The sequence below is a fragment of the Enhydra lutris genome, unplaced genomic scaffold (genome assembly GCF_002288905.1).
Source record: "Enhydra lutris kenyoni isolate GAN:26980312 unplaced genomic scaffold, ASM228890v2 scaffoldscaffold6, whole genome shotgun sequence".
Classification (NCBI taxonomy): domain Eukaryota; kingdom Metazoa; phylum Chordata; class Mammalia; order Carnivora; family Mustelidae; genus Enhydra; species Enhydra lutris.
The window spans coordinates 14891463-14913085 of record NW_019154090.1 but is presented as its reverse complement, the minus strand read 5'-3'; the positions used below and the strand labels follow the sequence as shown (position 1 = coordinate 14913085).

Here is a 21623-nt window from a genome sequence, read left to right as displayed (position 1 = left end):
TTGTCAGACATATGATTTACAAGTATTTTCTGCAGTTTCTGGTTTATCTTTTCATTTTCTTAACTGGCCTGTGAAGAGCAAATTCTTAATTTTGATGAAGTCCAATTTATCAGTTTTTTTAATGGATTATGCTTTTGGTGTCATGTCGAAGAAATATTTGTTTAGCCCCAAATCACCAAGTAAGTAATCACTTATTCCTGTGTTTTCTCCTCAACACTTTATAGTTTCAGGTTTTTATATTTAGGTCAATGACTCATTTGCATTAATTTTTGAAAAGATTTTATTTATTTATTTGACAGACAGAGAGACTACAAGTAGGGGGAGCAGCAGGCAGAGGGAGAAGGAGACTCCCTACTGAGCAAGACGCCAGATGCGGGACTTAATCCCAGGACCCTGGAATCATGACGTGAGCAGAAGGCAGACGCCTAACCAACTGAACTGCCTAGGCATCCCTTGGATATTTATTTTGCATTAATTTTTATATATAGTGTAAGGTATGAATCAAGCTTCTTCTATAGGGATATCTAGTTATGCCTACACAATTTGTTGAAAAGACCGTCATCTTTCCTTTGAATTCCTTTGCACTCTTCTTAACAGTCAGTTGACCATATACGTATGGATCTACTTCTAGATTCTGTTTCTTTGATTTATACATCTATCCTTTTGCTAATATCATACTGTCTGGATTCCTTTACAGTAAGTCTTATACTCTGTCTTGATTACTATAGCACTTTATAGTAACGCTCAAAATTACATAGTGAGTTCTCCAACTTTCCTGTTCTTTTTTTTTTTCCCAAGTTTATTTATTTAAGTAATCTCTACGCCCAACAAGAGTGGCATGCTCTTCTGACTGAGCCTGCCAGGCACCCCTTCTGTTCTTCTCGAAATTGTTTTGGCTATCATGCTTCATTTGTCTTTCCTTATGAATTTTAAAATCAGCTTGTTGATTTCTACACAAAATCCTACTAAGATTTTGACGCTGTTCCTTGGACTTTTTGTTCTGAGTTATCCTTTCTTTTTTGGGCACATTTACAGTTGAGTCATTTTTCTCAACATGCTTCCTGCCAATAAAATTTTGAGGTTCAAAGGCCTCTTTTAATTTTTCTCAATTATTTTTGTAAATTCTGAAATGATTATAGATCTGTAGGGAGTTGCGAAAGTAGTACAGTTTCTTCCAAGGGTGGAACCTTACAACATATACAGTACGAAAACCAGGAAACTGACATTGTACAATCCACAGGCCTAATTCAGATTTTAGCAGTTTTACATGCATTCACTTGTGTGTGTATGTTCTATCACCACTAAGATCTCCCTTGTGCTATCCGCCCCTCTCCCTGCCATCCATCCCTAATCCTTAGAAACCACTAATTTGTTTTCCTTCTCTATAATTTTGTCATTTCAGGAATGTTATGTGAATAGAATCATAGAGCATGTGACCTGTTGAGAGGGGCTTTTTTCACTCAGCGTAATGCTCTTGAGATCCACCCATGTTGTTGCTGTATCAATAGTTCCTTATAAACTTAGAAAATAACTGTAGATTCACAGAAAATTCCAAGAAGATATATGCATGGAGGTCCTATGACCTTTCACTCATTCCCCCCCCAATGGTAACATCTTACACAACTACATTATAATATCAAAACCACTTGTTGATCCATGTAACCACCACCACAATCAAGATGCAGAGCTGTGGTATCCTCCCAAGGGTTCTTCACGCTCTATACCCACCCCACTTTCCTCCCACCCTACCCCCTGGCAACCCCTCTTCCTTTCTATAATTTTGTTATTTCAAGAATGTTATATAAATGGAATCTTACAGTATGTAACATTACAAGTTTGGCTTTTTTTCACTCAGAATAATGCCCTCAATATCCACCCAGTTGTTGCATGTATCAATAATTTGTCCCCCCCCCCTTTTTTTTGATGAGTTTTATTCCACAGTATGGAATGTACCACAATTTGTTTCACTATTCACTCATTGAACAACATTTGAGTCTTTGCTAACTTAGAGTTATTATAAAAGCTGCTGTGAACACTTATGTATAGGCTCTTGTATGGACATAGTTTTCATTTCTCTGTAGTAAGTGCCGAGGAATGCAATCACTAGATCATGCAGTGTCTGCTTAGCTTTCTAGGAAGACACAAACTCTTTTCCATAGTGACTATATTATTTTACATTCCCACAAGCAACATATGTATGATCTGTTTTCTCTGCACCCTGACCTGCTTTTGGTATGGTCACTATTTTTTAAAACTATTCTAGTAAGTGTGTAGTGATATCTACACTTGTAGTGTAGTGTAGTGTGGTGTAGATACACCATGGTTTTAATTTGCATTTCCCTAATGGCTATTGATATTGAACACATTTTAATGTGTTGTTTGCCACCACTCTATCCTCTTTGATGAAATAACGGTCTTTTGCCCATTTTCTAATTGGATTATTTGTTTGCTGTTGAATTTTGAGAGTTCTTTATGTATTTTAGATTTGAGTCCTTTGTAATATACGTGCTTTGAAATATTTTCCCCATCTATATGCCTTTAATTTCCTCTTTTGGTCTTATTTTGCTGAGTAGGACTTCCAGTATCATGTTGCATAAAGATGATGAGAACAGTCATCCTTGGCTTGATCTTATCTTTCATCAGTAAATATGATGTCAGCTGTAGGTTTTCTGTAGATGCTCTTTATCAAGTTCAAAGTTACCCTCTATTCCTAGTTTGTTGAGAGTTTTTATAATAATGGACATTGGATTTTGCCTAATGTTTTTCTACATCAGTTGATATGGTCATGTGAATTTTTCTTCTTGAGTTCATTACTATGGTAGATTATATTAATTGATATTTGAATGTTGAACTATGCCTGCATGCCTGAATAAATCCCACTGGTTTTTTTTTTTTTTAATTTTTATTTATGAGAGAGAGAGCATGAACAGGGGGAGAGGCAGATGGGGAGGGAGAAGCAGGCTCCCTGCTGAGAAGGGAGCCAGACTCGGAGCTCAATCCCAGAACCCTGGGTTCATGACCTGAGCCGAAGGTAGATGCTTAACCATCTGAGCCACTCAGGCGCCCCAAATCCCACTTGGTTTTGGTGTTTAATTCTTTTTGTTTATTTTTGGATTGAATTTTTGCTAATATTTTGTTGAAGATTTTTGTGTCTGTTTTTGTAAGGCCTCTGGGTCCTTTATACAGTACCTACTACCCTTGAACTGGTATAGTGTTACTTGAGAGTAGACTTAAAATAGTTGTAAATATATATTATAGACTGTAGGGAAATGACTGAATTTTTTTAATAAAAGAAGTGTAATTGATAGGCTAAGAAAGGCGAGAAAATTAGAATCACATAAAATGCTCAAAACAAAATAAAGCAGAAAAACAGGGGAAGAAAGAAAAGGAAATATGGTGCCTGGGTGGCTCAGTCATTGGGTGTCTACCTTTGGCTCAGGTTATGATCCCAGGCTCCTGGGATCAAGCCCCACGTCAGGCTCCCTGCTCAGTGGGGAGCCTGCTTTTCCCACTCACCCTGCTTGTGTTCCCAATCTCTCTCTCTCTCTCTGTCAAATGATTAAATAAAGTCTTTTAAAAAATAAAGAATAAGTACAACAAATAGTTATAAACATGATCAGTGTTATGGCAGTTCTATCAATAATCACTTTAAGTGTGAAAGGCATGAATATATTCTAATTAAGAGACTGGAACTGTCAGAGTGGACAAAAAAACCAAGACCTAATTATATGTTGTCTAAAAGAACCCCACTTTAAATATAAAGCCAAAGATAGTTTAAAAATAAAGGGATAGAAAAAGACATACCATCCTAACACTAATCAAAGGAAAGTTGGAGTACCTGTATCAATTTCAGGTAAAGCAGACTTGAGAACAAGAAACTTTATCAGGGATAAAAAGGATCATTAAATAATAATAAAGGAGTCCATAATCCAAGAAGACACAATAATCTTTAATATGTATGCCCCTAACAATAGAGTGTCAAAATATGTGAGGCAAAAACTGGTAGAACTCCAAGGAGAAATAGACAAATGCACCATTATAGTTGGAGACTTCAACACCTTTCTTTCAATATATATAAATCAAATGTGCAGAAAATCTGTAAGTGTAGAGTTGAACATCATCGGCAGTGAACTTGATCTAACTGGCATTTATAGAATACTTCATCCATTAAACAGCAGAATACACATTCTTCTCAATCTCTTATGGAACATTCATGATAGACCACATTCTGGGCCCTAAAGCACATCTGAACGGATCTAAAAGAATAGAAATCATACAAAGTATGTTCTCAAACCACAGTGGCATTAAATTAGAGACCAATAATCATAGCTAGAAAAGTCCAAGATATTTGGAGATTAGACAGTACACTACTAAATAACACATGAATCACAGAAGAAATTAAAAAAAAAAAACCTCAAATATATTTTGAACTAGGGGCATCTGGGTGGCTCAGCCAGGTAAGTGTCCAGCTCTTGATATCAGCTCAGTCATGATCTTGGGGTCATGAGATCAAGCCCCATGGAGGGCTCTACTGTCAGCAGGGGTCTGCTTGAGATTCTCTCTCTCCCTCTCCCACCACCCCCCAACCCCCTCTGCGTGCTCTCTCTCTCTCTGAAAATAAGTAAATAAAATCTTTAAAATTTTTTGAACTAAATGAAAGTGAAAATACAACTTATCTGAAGTGTTGGGTCAATGAAAACAGTGCTTAGAAAGGGAAATTTATAGCACTAGTGCCTATATTGGAAAAGAGGAAAGATCAGAGATTAATTTAAGCTTTCACTTTATAAAACTAGAGAAAGAAGGGCAGTTTAAGTCTAAAGCAAGCAAATGAAGAATAATAAAAATTAGAGCAGAAATCAGTGAAATTGAAAACAAACACAGTAGAGAAAATCAATGAACCCCCACAAGTTGTTTTTTGAAAAAATAAATAAAATCAACAGAACTCTAGCCAACCTAACCAAGGAAAAAAGAAAAGAAGACACAAATTAACAATGTCAGAAATTTAAAAGAGGCCACCACTACTGATCCTAGGGACATCAAAAGGATAATAAAGGAATATCATGAACAACTCCATGCCCTCCAATTTGATAACTTAGATGAAATGTGTCTGTTGTGTTGTGTTTTGTTTTATTTTGGTACTGTCTTTGTCTGGGTTTGGTAATACTAACCTCTTGAAATTACACTGAGAAGTGTTCCTTCCTATACTATTTTCTGAAAGAGATTGTGTAGAATTGGTATTAATTCTTCTAATATTGGGTGGATTTCTCCAGTGAAACTATCTGGTGCTGGGTATTTCTTTTTCAAGAGGTGTGTGTGTGTGTGTGTTTTGCATTGACTACAAATTCAATGTAATAATTATAGGGCTATTTTTATGATCTATTTAATGTTGGGTGAGTTTTGGCAGTTTGTACTTTTTGAGAATTTGGTCCTTTTCATCTAAATTGCCAAATTTGTGTGTGTAGAATTGTTCTTAGTAGACCCTTATTATCTCTTTAATGTCTGGGAGCCCATAGGGATATCCTCTGTTGCACTCATGATATTGATAGTTTAGGTCTTCTCCTTTTTTTTCTGTTGTTCAATTTTGTTAGAGGTTTGTCCATTTTATAGATCTTTCCAAAGTTTGTCCATTTTATAGATCTTTCCAGCTTTTTGTTCCTTTGATTTTCTCTATTGTTTTTCTATTTTCAATTCTTTGGGATTTTTGCTCTGATTCTAGTTTAAGGCAAGAACTTAAATTATTAATTAGAGGTCTTTCTTCTTCTGAAAGTAAACGTTTAGTGCTGTAAATTTCTCTTTCAGCATCACTTTAGCTGTGCCCCACATATTTTAATACTTTGCATTCAGCTAAATTTTAAAAAGTGTTGTTGAGATCAACACTTTGACCCACAGATTTTTTAGAAGTATGTTGTTTAATTTCCATGTGTTTGGATTTTCCTGTCGCCTTTCTGTTACTAATTTGGATCTGTTTGATTCCATTGTGGTCAAGGGAACACACACTGCATAATTTTGATTGTTTTAAGTCTCTTGAGGTTGTCTTTGGACTTCGGATATTGTCTGTTGGGGTCAATATTCCATGGGTACTTGAAAATAATGTGTATCTCAGTGTTGTTGGGTGGAGTGTTCTCTAAATGTCAGTAAGATCCTTTTGGATGATGGTTTTGTTAAGTTCTTACGTATTCTGCTGCTTTTCTGCTTAGTATTTCTATCAGTATTTTATTTTATTTTTTAAAAAAGATTTTATCTATCTTATTTATTTATTTATTTATTTATTTATTTATTGACAGAGAGAGAGAGAGAGAGAGAGAGAAAGAGAGAGAGAGAGGGAGAGCACAAGCAGGGGAGCAGCAGAGGGAGAGGGAGAAGCAGGCTCTCTGTTGAGCAGGGAGCCCGATGCATGGCTCGATCCCAGGACTCATGACCTGAGCCGAAGACAGACGCTTAACTGACTGAGCCACCCAGTTGCCCCTCTAATAGTATTTTAGAGATGTGTTGAAGTCTCCAACTCTGGTAGTGGATTTGTCTGTTTCTCCTTTCTGTTCTATCAGTTTGGTGCCTATACATTTAGGATTGCTTTGTCTTCCTCATGGTTTGACTCTGTTATCATTATGTAATGTAACCTCTTTTCCTGGTGATTTCCTTTTATCTGATTTTAAGATGGCAGATTCTGCTGTCTTTTGATTACTGTTTGTATGGCATATCTTTTTCAATCCTTTTATTTTCAACCTACGTATGTCATTATACTTGAAGTGAATTTCTTGTTGATAGCTTTTATTTGTGTCATTTTTTCATATGTTATTTTGCAGGTCTCTCTCATTTTTAAATGATATATTTAGGCCATTTCCTGTTCATATAATTATTTGTGTCTTAGTGCTTCCATTTGCCATTTTATTGTTTGTTTCCTCTGCTTTTCATTCCTCTGCTCCATTTTTCCATCCTTCCTGTGTTACTCAAACATTTTTTAGGATTCCGTTTTTTATTTAATCTATGGTGTTTTCTTTCTTTCTTTAATATTTTGTTCTTTATATTTTTTTTAAAGATTTTATTTATGTGACAGACAGAGATCACAAGTAGGCAGAGAGAGAGAGGAGGAAGCAGGCTCCCTGCTGAGCAGAGAGCCCAATTCCGGGCTTGATCCCAGGACCCTGAGATCATGACCTGAGCCGAAGGCAGAGGCTCAACCCACTCAGCCACCCAGGTGCCCCAAGATTTTGTACTTTAAAGTAATCTAAACTCACAACCCTGAAATCAAGAGCTGCATGCTCCATGGATTGAGCCAGCCAGGGGCCCTCTTTGGTCATTCTTTTAGGGTAGGTCTTCAGACAGCAAATTCTCTTAGTATTACTTTATTTGAGAATGCCTTGATTTCTCATTCCTCAAAGGTCTTCTCACTGGGTATAGCATGTCAGAGATAAACAAATTATTTAAAGTAGGAAGGACAGGGATGCCTGGGTGGCTCAGTGGGTTAAAGCCTCTTCGGCTCAGGTCATGATCCCAGGCTCTCTCCTCAGCAGGGAGCCTGCTTCCCGCCCCCCCTGCCTGCTCTCTGCCTATTTGTGATCTCTGTCTGTCAAATAATAAAAATCTTAAGAAAAAAAATACACTGTTGTAATAGGAAAAAGAACCCAGTGTGAACTGAAGTCAACTTTGATTTGTACAGAGATGACTCAGCATCTTAAGGAATTTGGGAATAGGGAGGGGTTGAGGGGGGTGCTGTAGAGTTAAGGAAGTGAAAATTTACAGAAAGCAGAAAGGGGATATTGGTCCATGTGAAACCCATCTAGGTTTGCAAACTGGCACTACTGATATTAGGCTCCTACCCTCCCACGGAAGATGTGTATCTTGCTGTTGGCAGACAGGGGTCCTATCTTCAGGGGTTAGCGGGAACAAACAGTAAATTCATTTGGTAGTCTTGCATTTTCTCAGGCAGTCACTTTAAGGGGTCTGGGGTCATCCTAGGGATTAAGTCTTGAACTGTTAAAAACTATGTTAGTGTTTGTTTAAATCTTTATAGACCAAGGTTAAGGCCTGGTCAAAAAGAGGGCTCAGAGGAGCCCGGGTAGAGCTTGGTCAAGGAGAGAGTCTTTGTCAAGCACTCTGGATTGACTGTGCTTTCCCTCACTGCTTCAAACTGTTGTGCTACTTTTGTTCTGGCCTCCATGGATCGTGAGAACCTGCTGCAACTGAACTGTAGTTCTCCTCTCCGTAAGACAGCATTTCTCTATCTCCGTAAGCTAGCATTTGACTTGGGTTTTCACAAGTTTGATTATGGTATGTGTCATCATGGATTCATTTGGGTTTATGTTAGAGATTCAGTCAGCTTTTTGAACCTGTAGGTTCAGGTCTTTGTTGAATTTGGGAAATTTTCAGTCATTATTTTCTTGAATGTTTTTTCAGCTTCACTTCCTTTTCCCTTCCACCTGGGACTCCAGTGACAGAAATGTTCAATCTTTTGTTACTGTCTTCCAGGTTCCTTAGGCTCTGTTTGTTCGTTCTTTCTTTCTTAATATAATTTTCTCTCTTTTTCAGATTGTATATTTCTACTGTTCTCTTTTCAAATTCACCAATCCTTTCATACTTTATCTCCATTCTTCTACTGAGCCTCTCCAGTAAGGTTTTTGTTGTTTTGTTGTTGTTTTTAAATTTGATTTCTGTATTAATTTCCTAGACCTGCCTGCTGTAACAACTGGCTTGATGGCTTAAAACTATAGAAGTTTATTTTACACAGTACTGGAAATGAAGAGTCCAAAAATCAAGGTGTTAATTCCATCTGTAGGCTCTAAGGGAGACTCTGCTCCAGGGCTAGCTAGCTTCTGGTGATTGCCAGCAATCCCTGGTGTTCCTTGGCTTATAGACCTATCATCCTGGTATTTGCCTCCATCTCATATGTTGGTCTCCTTTGGGCATCTTTCTGTGTTTTCACATAGTCTTCCTACAAAGGAGACTAGTTATTGGATTTAGTGCCCACACTAATCCAGCATGACCTCATTTTACCTAATTATTTCTGCAAAGACTCTGTTTCCAAATAAGGTTATGTTCTGTAGTACTGAATAGACATGAATTTTTAGAGAACGCTATTCAACCCAGCACAGTAATTTTTTCTTCAGTTCTAAGATTTCTATTTTCTTTATGTCTTCTATTTTTTTCCTGATTTTTTTTTTTAATTTTTAATTTATTTCAGGCATGTTTGTTGAAGCATTTTTATAGTGGCTGTCTTAAAATCAGAGTCAGATAAAGCCAGCAACGCTGTGATCTGTTGGCATCTATTGTTTGTCTTTTCTTACCCAAATTGAGATTTTCCTGGTTCAAGGTATGATGCATTATTTCAGTTATTACCTAGACATTTTGGAAGTTATGTTATGAGACTCTGGGATCTCATTTAAATCTTCTGTTTTAGCAGGCTCAGATGACCTGGGCCAGTGAGACAGGGGGCACCAACTCTTTATCATCAGGTGAGAGTGAAAATTGAGGCTAGGTGCATGACCCCATTCATACCACCCAGTAGGGCAAGGGCAGGGTTATTTCATTATGGCCGGGCAGAGATTGACATCTAGGGTCTACACTTGGCCTCCTTTATACTGGGGGAAGGGAGTGTTGCCTCATTATTGCTGGATGGGGATGGCAGCCTGGTTCTGCACATGGTCTCCTCTGACACCATGGAAATGGGGACGGATTTTTGGGGAGGGGTACTTGTTACTATTGGGCAGTAATGAAGCCGAGTGTCCCACCTGGTCTCGGAGCTCTCACACCACTCAGAGGTGAAGTGGGGGAGTTGCCCTGTTACCTTTGTTACAGGACAAATACTGAAGTCTGGCTTTCCCCTGTTTTGTTAGTCGAGGCTGGGAATGGTTTTTCCTCTAGTATTGCTGAAGTAGGACATTTAACGTGAGAAGATTTCTGTCTTGCTAGGGTGCCCCTTTCTCAGTCGTTTGACAAGAGAAAACGGGCTTTTCATGGGGACAGTTTTTACCTGTGCCTGTTTGGCATTTCCAGGTTGCAGTCTTCTCCAGACCCCAGCAAAAAGGAAACCTACTAGATTTCCTGATAGATCTGCCTTCTTATGTTTGTTTGAGGTATAATGACCAGCATTTTAAGCTGTACTTAGTGGGAGGGATAGAGAGGAATGCATCTACTCCATTTCGTTCATGACCAAAAATCCCGTTTTTATTTTATACTCTCTTTATCCCTGTATGTCCAAGCTGGAGATGTTTCTTGATCTATAATCCTTTTAAGAACTTGTAGGTCACTCTGAATCTTATTCAGGGCACTCTAATAGACAAAAGCCATGCCCACAAACCCTTCTCTGCATTAGGCTTCTGCTGAAATGGCTAAGGACAACTCCCCCAAGCTTTCTAGAACCCCTGTTGTTTGAGTCAAAGGATTAGTGAGGCACACCTATAATTTCTTTAGAGATCTTTTATCTGACTGAATAGTACTCTGAGGCATTGCCTTTAACCTCCCTGAGATATAAACTTAAGATTTTGTAGCCATAGTCTCAGTTTCATTTTTTTTTTTTAAGATTTATTTATTTGAGAGGAAGAGTGAGAGAGAAAACACAAGGGAAGGGAGGGGCAGAGGGAAAGGGAGAAGCAGATTCCCCTGATGAGCAGGGAGCCTAACGAGGGTCTCCATCCCAGGACCCCGGGATCATGCTCTAAGCCGAAGGTTAAGCTTAGGTGCTTAAGGTTAAGCTTAGATGCTTAACAGACTGAGCCACCCAGGCGCCCCCTCAGTTTCATTTTTGGACCATGTTGTTTTGGATGTTTTCAATGCCCTGGATTTGAGGTTTGCTAGGAAACCACTTAATGTTAGGATCATTTGCCATTTGGAGTGGCTGAGAATTTCGTAGCATGAAGTCCCAATTCCCTCAAATTTAACAATGCTTCCTTTTAGCTCTGGGTTTCTCTGCCTTGGCACTGCGGACACTGAGGGCAGGATGAGTGTGTTGGAGGGCAGTGGTGAGAGGGGCCTGTCTTGTGCACTAGAGGATATTTAAGAGTATCTCTGGCATCTACAGACTAGATGCCAATAGCAACCTCTCCATTCTGACAACCAAAAGCGTCTCCAGACATTGCCAATGTCCCCCCGGGAGGTGGCCTCGCTGTCACTTGGGAACTGCTGCTTTATTCCTTTCTCCCTGCTAGCATTTTACTGTCAGCAGCAAGAAGAAACTAGGTGGCACCTTGACCACCTTGCTGGGCAATGCCCGCAGCTCGATCACCCAGTTCATTCAGCGCACACCCTGCTCTCCTCTTTACTGCCGGCGCGGGTCTGCTAGGCTCAGGTCTGTTAACCTCTGGGTCCTGACATAATGAGCTTCCTCTTCCCACGGTTTCCAGGAGCCTTTACCCACTTTCCTGTCTGTCCTGGCTGTGGCCTTATTAAAGGCCTGAGGCTTCTATCAGCAGCTTTTCCAAAGCCCTTTGACAGCACTCTTCTCCGTTTGTGGCCAGTTCTAATGCCACTGCCACGCTCTGGAGCTGACACAGCAGCACTCTACCCCAGTACCAAAGTCTCTGCACCATACCTATTGCCCTATTGCCGCATGGCATTACACCTTAGCAGTTTGATGCAAGTATTCGGTATCGCAAAGGCTTTGGGCAGCAGGAATCCAGGAATGCTCTCGCTGAAATGGTTCTGCCTCAGTCTCAGTCTCTCACGAGGTTGCAGGCAAGCTGCTGGCCAGGACTGCGGTCCTCCCAAGGCACTACCAGGGCTGGTGGATCTGTTTCCCTGCTCACTCATGCCGTTTGCTGGCAGGCCTCTGCTCTTCCTGGCTGTTGGCTGGAATCTTCTCTTGCTTGCCACGTGGGCCTCTCTGCGTGGCTGTTGACAACATTGCAGCTGGCTTCCCCCAGGGTGAGGGATCCAAGCAAAGAGGACACACACCCAAGATGGAAGCCGTGGTCTTTTGTTTTTTTTAATCCTAATTTTGGACAGGATCCACCATCATTTCTTACTGGTCACGCGGAGTAACCTTGATTCAGTGTAGCAGAAGACTAAACAAAGCTATGACTAACAAAAGGCACCGAGTACTGGGGGCTAGTTGGGTGGCTGCTGCATTTCAATTTCATTCAATTCAGGATATTTTTCTAATTTCCTTTTGGACTTCATTTTTTTTAAAGATTTTATTTATTTATTTGACAGAGATCACAAGTAGGCAGAGAAGCAGGCAGAGAGAGAGGAGGAAGCAGGCTCCATGCTAAGCAGAGAGCCCGATGTGGGGCTCGATCCCAGGACTCTGAGATCATGACCCGAGTTGAAGGCAGAGGCTTTAACCCACTGAGCCACCCAGGTGCTCCTGGACTTCATTTTTGACTCATGAGTTATTGTGAAGTGTTGCATTTTATTTCCAAGTATTGGGGGTGTTTCCCAGGTATCTTTATTAGTTATATAGTTATATTTCAATTCTTGTATAGTCATATCAACGTTTTATATGATTTAAACTCTTTTAAATGTGTTGAGGTTTGTTTTGTAGCCTAAACCATGATGGATCTTGGTGAATGTTTTATGTGCAGTTGAAAAGAATGTTTACTGTTGTTGGTAAAGTGTTCTAAAAGTGTCGGTTGGAACAAGTCAGTTGATAGTGTTCAGGCTTCCTATTATGCTCCCTTCTTTGTCCTGCCTACTTGTTTTATTGATTACTGAGAGAGCAGTATTGAATTCTCTAACTGAAATATAGATTTTTCTCTTTCTATTTTAGGTCTATTGGTTTTTACTTCATCTATTTTTGAAACTCTGTTATTAGATGTAGTCACATTTATAATAGTGGAGTCTTCTTGGTGAATTGAACCTTTTATTGTTATGAATATCCCTCTTCATCATTGGTAATAGTCTTTTTGAAGTTTACATTTGTCTGGTATTAATATTGCCACTCCAATTTACTTTGATTACTGTTGGTATGGTATATATCATTCCACTCATTTACTTTTTTAAAAATTAATTTATTTATTTGACAGAGATCACAAGTAGGCAGAGAGGCAGGCAGAGAGAGAGAGGGAAGCAGGCTCCCCGCTGAGCAGAGAGCCCAATGTGGGGCTCCATCCCAGGACCCTGAGATCATGATCTGAGCTGAAAGCAGAGGCTTTAGCCCACTGAGCCACCCAGGCACCCCTCCATTCATTTACTTTTATCCCATATATTTCTATATAGTTAAATTGGGTTTCTTGTAGACAGTACATTATTGCCTTTTGCTTTACTTCCCACTCTACTAGTCTGTCTTTTAACTGGTTGTCTTTCATTAACAGTTGGATTAAAAACATATATCCTGTTATTTGTTTTATAGTTAACATCTTTTTTTTTCCCTCACTTTTTCTCTTTTTCTTCCTTACTTTGGAATAATTACATTTTTTCAGGGAAAAACATCCATCTGTTGGGTACCAAAAATAGATAATAAGACTTATTGCATTTGATTGAAACAGTTGATTACTCATAGCACACCAAGTAACATGAACAGGGCACAGTTGTGTGTTCATTGGTTCCTTTGGCCCCAAGTCCGACAACTGATATGGTGGTCCCAGATGCACAAGACAGACACAGTGGGTTTACACTCTGGCTGAGGAGCCAGACCCAGAACTTTTATAACGAGCAGTAAGCAAGCCTGCCTTGATTTGAGAAAGACATGATCTGATCTCTCAAGCTCTATAAACAATCAGCTTCCTGGGCAAGGGCCCAGGTGAAAGAGAAGTCAGATCCCTGCAATCTTGACATAGTCAGCAAGACACATTGAATACAAAAAGGCTCAGGGAGGGGCGCCTGGGTGGCTCAGTGGGTTAAAGCCTCTGCCTTTGGCTCAGGTCATGATCCCAGGGTCCTGGGATTGAGCCCCGTATCAGGCTCCCTGCTCAGCGAGGAGCCTGCTTCCCTCTCTCTCTCTCTGCCTGCCCCTCTGCCTACTAATGATCTCTGTCTGTCAAATAAATAAACAAAATCTTAAAAAAAAAAAGGCTCAGGGAGAATGCCTCCCCATATTTTTATTATCCCACTTTGCCTCCATATTGGCCTGTTATTTATACTTCTTTAAAAAAATTTTTAGTGGTTGCCCTCACATTTACTATATATCTTCAATTAATCAAAGTCAATATTCAAATAATGTTATTACCACTTCTTACAGAGCAGAGGACCTTTCAACAGTCTATTTCCAGTTACTTATCCCATCATTTTTATTGTTATTGTTATACATTTTACTTTAGTGTGTGCTATCTACAACCTATTGCTACTTTTTAAAATTGAAGGGTAGTGATATACAATTTTATATTAGTTTCAGATGTACAACATAGTCATTTGACAATTAAATACATTACAAAATGCTCACCACAATAAAAGTACTTACCATCTGTCACCACACAAAGTTATTGACTATATTCCCAGTGCTGCACTTTCCATCCCCGTGACTTCTAACGCAAAAGAGTAGTGGGTGGCCACTCTTTTGCTTTAGACAGTCAGTTGTCTTACAACGTGATTAAAAACAGAAAACTGTCTCTTCTGTTTACCTTTATTCCGTTCATTTCCAGAGATCTTTACTTCTTTATGTAGATCTTTCTGGAGGCAGAAAAAATGTGATACCAGAGAGAAACCTGGATGTACATAAGGAAATGAACTTTTCTTACCCTTCTGCACCGAGGCCCCGTCTTCCTCCCACCTCACAAGTGTGCCAGTGCCTGTGTCCCATTTCTTCTTGGAGGCTCCTGTCCTTCTTTGGAATTCAGGTTAATTGGTTGCTCTGCAGCCTCAGCTCTCTGATGGGTTTGACGAAAGTTGTAATTCTATAGACTACCTAACAATTTTTAAAAATTGTGATTAGTGTGGCAATGATGCTCTTCCCAGCTTTCTGCATCCTGGATGGAAGCCAGAAGTCTCAGCCATCTACTTTTCCATGGCTCCCTCCACTTCCTTTGCCATCTGCTCCCGAGGCTGCTACCTGGGTCTTTCTCTTGCCTGATGCCCTTCCAGCTTAGCCCCCTGAATTATCTCTAGCTTGGATGCTTTTCCCTTTCTACCCCTTCATGTGGCAACTATCGGACAAAGAGAAGGGATGGAGGTTCCAAATCTGTCACCATCTTGAAGACAGGTCAAAACAATCCTTGGAGTTCTGTTCCTAGGGATAAGCCCGGAACGGGGAGAGGAAGTGGCTTTGGGAGCTGAGCTCTCACCCACCATACTACTGAGCTGGCCTCATTCTTCTGTGCTAGGAAGTGGGACCAAGAATCTACTTCATCCATTAATGAGGAATAAGAATCCAACTGACTAAAACATTTCTTGGGAGATGAAAACTGCAACAGGACAGAAGGGGAACAGGCGGGGAGCAGTGGTTACAAGCACAGCCTCTGGAAGCAGCCTATGTGAATTTGAATTCCATCACTTATTTGCTGTATGGCCTTGGACAAGTCCCTTCACCTCTCCGTCTGTCAGTTTCTGGATCTGTCAAATGGAGATCGTAATAGTATTTACCTCACAAGACTGTTAAGATGATTAAAAGAGTTAATATATGCAAAGCACTTATAATAGCAAAAGATATTCAACAAACTCTGTAGAAGTACTATTAGGGTGTACTTCCTATAATTTCAGAAATTCACGGAAGAAAACACTTTCCTCCCTTTCTCAGAACCCATTACAATTGAAACACCTAATGTTTATTGAGCATCTCCAAAGTACCCACATCCTGTACTAAGCATTTTATATGAATTATCTCATAAGTGGTAGGGGTTAATTATTCCTACCTAATAAGTAAGGAAATCAAGGAACAGAGAAATTAAGTGTTTACACAGCTGGCTAGATGCAGAGCTAGGTTTGCAACCTTGGAGGGTCAGACTACCACGCCCGTGCTCTTAACCACTTGCCTCCCACAAACTAAACTTTTTGCTTGTAAAATAGTGGGAACGCTGCTTGCTGTATTTCTCTCACAGGGTTGTTTTGAGATCCACTAACAATAGAAGAAGCAGTTTGTACAGGGCTGGTCCCCTGACAGGGAAACTGGCATGTGTCATGGCTCCATCCCTTTGCACATTCCCATCCCCCCCCCCGCCCTTCTCTGCTTGTTGAACTCATTTCTTGAAGACTCGGCTCAGATATCAGCACTTAGATTTTTATTCTAACAATGGAGGGATTTAAGCAGGGGGTGGCGTTTTGAACGCAGACTTGGTTTTGAAATGGTGACTGACTGCTGTGTGTTGCGGGGAGGAGAGGGGAGGGGAGAGGGATGGAATGTAGCAGGGCCAGAGCGAGTACGGGAAACCCAGATCTAAGGCTACCGGAGGAGCCAAGGGAGAGAGGGTAGTGGAAGCGGCGAGGAATGGTGGATTGAAAAGTTATTTAGGGCAGAGAATCGACAAGGAATGGAGGAGTATTTAGCACAGGACAGAGAGGTGCTTAGGAGGAATTCTGGCTCACTCGCGGATGCTTGTTGAGTGAATGAACGAATGACCCCATGGAAGAAGTATTCCCGACAGAAACCCCCGACCCCGTCCTGTTCCCGCGGCTTCTGGAGCTGTGAGCACAAGTGGATGGGTGGGAGGGGGGAAGAGAAGAATGGGTACAGAATCTCAGTGCAGTAGCTGCCAGATTAGACACTTCTGGCCCTGGTTTGAGCAGGAGGCGCGGAGAGGCGGGCAAGAGTTTCCTCTGTCTGCCCGCAGTCAGCACCTCGCCCCTCCACCACCGCCGCCCTGGACGCGCTGCGCCCCTGTTCGCGCCCTGGAGGACTTGGCTCCACGCCGGCGTCTCGGGGTGCGGCGCAGCGGCCCACCCCTGCAGCCCTGACCCGCCCCGTCCCGGCGCCCACCCCGCCCAGCGCGCTGGAAGGCTGGTCGGCGGTTCTGTGCGGTCCGGGAGCCAGAACCCGGGGCTGCCGGGTGAGTCCCAGGGTCAGGCGGGCCCTCTGCCGCGGCGCACCTGCCCTGATGGGCGGCACCGGGTCAGTGCCCTCCCCGCTCCAGCGGGTCCCCTTCCCCGCCGCGCCTTCTCGCCCAGGGTGCGGGTGCGGGTGCGGGTGCCGGTGCGGGTGCTTTGTCGCGGGGTTGCCCGGGAGTAGCGAGCAGCAAGTGCGCGTGGGTCGAGAACCCGCGCGTATCCCCGCGGCGGGGCTGCGTGGCTGAGCGCGGTGCAGCAAGTGGATCTGAGCGTGCGGAGCCGAGCGCCCCGGCGGCGGGCGGAGTGCGGACGCGCGCGGCCAGCTGCTGGGCAACGATGCGCGCCGGGAACTTTTCGCCCGGCCTGGAAGTGCGAGCGGCCGCGCCCGAGGGGGCTCCCCGAGGCCGCCGGGAGGGAGGCGAGCGCGGGTGCCCGCCGCCGCCCCTCCCCCACTTCCGCCGCCCGCCGCTTCCTCGTTCCCGGCTCCCAGGGCCCGGCTGTCCCGCGGGAGCCCCGGCGGCGCAGCCCCACCCCGGCCGGCGCGGCTCGCTCCCACGCCCCCGCCGCCGTCTCGCCGGAGCCGAGCGACCGAGGCAGCGGGGGCGCGGGGCGCTGCAGGTAGGGGCTCGGCGGCAGGGGCGCAGAGGCGGCGGGCGGACCAGGGCCGGGGGCCGGCCGCACTAGCCGAACGCCCAGGAGCCCTCGGCTGCCTCCTCCCCCGGCCGCGGGCGCGCCCCGGCCCTTTTTAGGGAATTTTCTCGCTTCCGTGGACTCCAGGGCGGGTGGGGCGGAGACTGGCAGGGCGCTCTGCATTTGTGGGGCTCCCCGGGCTCCCTAGACCTCGTCTCCCTTCTTCCTGCGCCTTTCGTCGCGTAAACAACTCCCTTCCTCTCCCCGGCCCTGGCTCTGCTACCTCCTGGGGACAGCCCCTCAGGTCTCAGGAGATGGATGGGGTTAGGGGGAGGGGGAGAGGGGGCGTCCTGGCACCCCCGGCCCGTGGGTGCCCCCACCCTCGTCCTCTCCCTCCCCCGCCGGGCCGCTGGAGCAGACGGCCCCAGGGGCCCCGGGTATTTTTAGCGCTGTGACCTGGGCGGCAGCTCGGAGAGCCTTTCCCAGGAATCGGCGTCAGCGCCTCCCGCCCCCGCGCTGCCAGCCGGCGGCCACCCGGTCTCAGCACACTGCCTTTGGCCCTGGCTGGCCCAGTTGGGTTTGAATCCCTCGCCGTCCGCAGCAGCGCCTTGTGGCACGGGCCGGGGTCTCCGACACTGAGTCCCAGGAATCGAGGGAGGCAGGCTAAAGAGGATGACGAGCTGGTCCTCAAGCCAGATGCTCCCTTGCCTCCGGTGATGGGCTTAAAGCGCGCCGCCGGAAGGAGATGGAGTGAATGCGAGTGAATGTATAGGGCCTGGGCTGGCCCAGAGCTCTGGTGTTCTGGAAAGCTCTCCGCAATGGGGACCCCGGGGGCCTGGTCTAAATTGGACCCAGGACCCGCCCTTCCAATTGCTACTCACTGACTAATGGGGATAGAAGCCTGAGATGTGTTAGGGGAGAGAGGTGCTCAAATAAAGGGCTGGTGAGTAGGGAGAAGAAAGAGATGGGGGTGGGGGGCCGGCTCGGAAGAGCACAGTGTCCGGGCTTTACATTTTACAGAGCACCTGCTCCAGCAACTGCTGGGTTGTGTTTGAGGCAGGTAGGACTATTAAGTCATTTTCGGATGGGAAGACTGAGGCTGGAAAGATGATTTCCTTAGGGGCAGAGCTGAGTCTGGAAGTCAGGTCTGTGACTTCAGAGCAGAGTTTGGAGGGGATGGTGGTGATGGGGTGTGGGTGGGAGAGGGGCTGCTTTAGTCTTTGGGTTTGGAAGGCTGGGCATGAACCAGAGTTGCAACACTTGAGCACCCTGAGATACCCATCTGACTGTCTTCCATGGCCTTCTGAGGGGAGGCTGGGTCTATTGGAAGTGCCTCCCTCTTTGAGGCTGGACCAATTCCTCCAACCCCTCTCACAAGGCCGTGATCGTGAGACTTGGCTGTTGGCCCGTTTCCTGAATACAGAGGAGCTTCTTCTGCCGTGCCTGGAACCAGCATCCCCTTTGTGGGGCCAGGCTCAGCCCTGCCTCTCTCTGAGACTCGAAGTTTGTAGTAACAGACTTTCTTTTAAGGGAGGGAAGGAGGTGGCCAAGTGCGGTGGCATCCAGGCTGCCACAACGGGATGCTGGCTGCAGAGGGGTTCCCCAAGCCCAGGATCCCGTTGTATTCCCGCTCAACTTCATAGCTGTACGTGCTCTTCCACCTTCCAGGAGCTGACATGGACCCAAATCCTCGGGCAGCCCTGGAGCGCCAGCAGCTCCGCCTTTGGGAGCGGCAGAAATTCTTTGAGGAAATTTTACAGCCAGAGACAGAGTTTGTCTTCCCCCTGTCCCACCTGCATCTCGAGTCGCAGAGACGTAAGCTCTGAGTCCTGGGGAGAGGGACTGGGGTAGAGTGGGGGGATAGGTCTCATAGGTCCTGAATCCTGGGAACCTCTTCCCTTTGTTTTTTCGGACCTCGAGACTCCTGTCTCTGGACTTGACATATATCTTTGACCATCCGAGGGTTCTGGCCTGCCTCCTCCTGACTTGTCCCCTTCTTGATCTACAGCCCCCATAGGTAGTATCTCCTCCATGGAAGTGAACGTGGATGCCCTGGAGCAGGTAGAATTTATTGACCTTGGAGACCAGGATGGAGCAGATGTGTTCTTGCCTTGTGAGGACCCTCCACCAGCCTCCCAGACATCTGGTATGGCCCTTGGCTTTGAGGACTTGGGCTCCAGTTAGCCAGAACCGGGTGGCAGGCTCTGGAGTGAGGCTGCAAGGCAGGGCTGGGGAAGTGTACTCGTAGGGGCTGGAAATGTGTTTTTCTTTCTTTCTTATTTTTTTTTAAGATTTTATTTATTTATTTGATAGACAGAGATCACAAGTAGGCAGAGAGGCAGGGAGAGAGAGAGGAAGGTAAGCAGGTTCCCTGCTGAACAGAGAGCCGGATGCGGGGCTCGATCCCGGGACCCTGGGATCATGACCTGAGCCGAAGGCAGAGGCTTTAACCCAGTGAGCCACCCAGGTGCCCCGAAATGTGTGTTTCTACCAGTGAAACAGCTGTCTATTCTGATTTTAGGGAAGTTGATCTCAAGGGGAACTGGGTGACAGATTTCCAATCTAAAATTTCTGGGAATGCCCCAGCCCCATTTAGGCTTTGTTAATTTTGCATTTGTGAAATTAATCTGATTAATTCATGTAATTAAAATAATATAAAATATAAATATTTATATTATATTTATATTATAAATATATAAAATATATAAATATAAAACATATAATATAAATATATATAAAATATATAAATATAAAATATAAATATATATTATATTTATATTATATAATATAAATATTTATAAAATATAAATATTTATATTAGATAACTTAAGCCATTTTAGTCATCTTTTATGAGTATTTACTGAGCACTTTTTTTTTTTTTTTTTAGGTTGCTAATACAGTGGTCTATTAGCTCAATCCTTACAATGTCCTATTAGGTGGTATTACCCCGATTTTATAAAAGAGGAAATTAGACTCAGACGTTGTCACACAGCCAGAAAGTGGAAAAGCTGGGTTCAGACCGTGGCTGTGTCAGTCCGAAGCCCATCTGTTGAGCCTGTAAGATAGATATTCTCTTATTTAAACTGCTGCTCTTTATAGATGGCCTATTGCATGCCAGATAGTCTATACTCATTCTTCGATTTTATCCTCAAAACTCTTCTGGAATATAGGTGCATATCACATTCTTAGAGAAGATTTGGTCTTTGAGGGGGAGAATGACTTGCTCATAGCCCCTGGGTAGCAAGTAGGTGACATAGGTAGAGCTTGAACTCCGATTGATCGACCTGACTCTAGGGCCCAGACATGGTGTAGTGAAGTAGAAGGAACTGGGAGTCCAGGGACCTGGCTCTTTGTGGACTGGCTCAGTGGCTGGTCACTCCCCTGCCCTTCTCTGGGCTTCAGCCTCTCCTGGCCAGACCATCTCCGAGAGTGCCCTGAAGCCCCATTTGTGGCCCTGACCAACTCTTCTTTCTGGGCAGGGCTGGATGAGCACCCAGAGGAGTTGAGCCTTCCAATGCCGACGCCAGACAGGACTGCATCCCGCACGTCCTCGTCATCTTCTGACGACTCCACCAACCTGCACAGCCCAAATCCCAGTGATGGCGGGGCAGACACGCCCTTGGCACAGTCTGATGAGGAAGAGGATGGGGCTGATGGAGGGGCAGAGCCTGGAGCTTGCAGCTAGCGGTGGGCCTCCATGTACAGACTGACCGAGCCGGCTCTTCTCCACAGGAGACCATAGGCCCAGCCAGAGCCCTTCAGAGAAGACCAGACTCTTTACTTGCAGTAGGCACCAGGGGGAGGCAAGGACAGTGGGATAATGCACTCTCTGGGAATTAACCGTCCTGCTTTACTGCTAACCTTTCCTGCTACAACCCTCCCACCAGTTTTTGGCTTCCCCCTGAGGTAGGGCTTACAGGCGAGGAGATGGGAGATGAGGCAGGACAAGATGCTACTGCTTTCCCTCACACCCCTCCCTCCCCCACACTATCCTGCCATCTTCTGATAGTGTCTCCTAAACCAGTGTCTCTAAGTGGACGTGAGCTCCTTAGCACGCCCTGAGTAGTGGTACTCCAGCTGTCCTGCTCCCCCACATCCTGTTTGGGAAAAGGGCACAGTATAAATAATAAAAAATAATCCACCAACCA

General features: G+C 44.3%; 1 protein-coding gene across 4 annotated transcripts; it reads left to right on the top strand.

The window, feature by feature from the left end:
- The first annotated feature begins 467 nt into the window (after positions 1-467).
- Positions 468-21623, top strand: LOC111141494 (dysbindin domain containing 2). Of its 4 annotated transcripts, none has more exons than XM_022494096.1 (4): positions 468-494; positions 19144-19290; positions 19484-19621; positions 20955-21623. In XM_022494096.1, exons 2-4 carry the CDS (start codon positions 19152-19154, stop codon positions 21158-21160), a joined length of 483 nt encoding a protein of 160 aa, XP_022349804.1. In that variant the 5' UTR covers positions 468-494; positions 19144-19151; the 3' UTR covers positions 21161-21623. The 4 variants fall into 4 exon arrangements, with proteins under 4 accessions (XP_022349804.1, XP_022349801.1, XP_022349803.1 ...); XM_022494093.1 differs by lacking the exon at positions 468-494 and adding an exon at positions 16540-16847; XM_022494095.1 differs by lacking the exon at positions 468-494 and adding an exon at positions 16829-16909.

Excerpts from the sequence above, each read along its gene's own strand:
- LOC111141494 (XM_022494096.1), top strand. The coding sequence starts at position 19,152 with ATGGACCCAAATCCTCGGGCAGCCCTGGAGCGCCAGCAGCTCCGCCTT. Across the intron at positions 19,291-19,483 it reads GCATCTCGAGTCGCAGAGAC|CCCCCATAGGTAGTATCTCC; the intron begins GTAAGCTCTGAG and ends CTTGATCTACAG. Across the intron at positions 19,622-20,954 it reads ACCAGCCTCCCAGACATCTG|GGCTGGATGAGCACCCAGAG; the intron begins GTATGGCCCTTG and ends CTTTCTGGGCAG.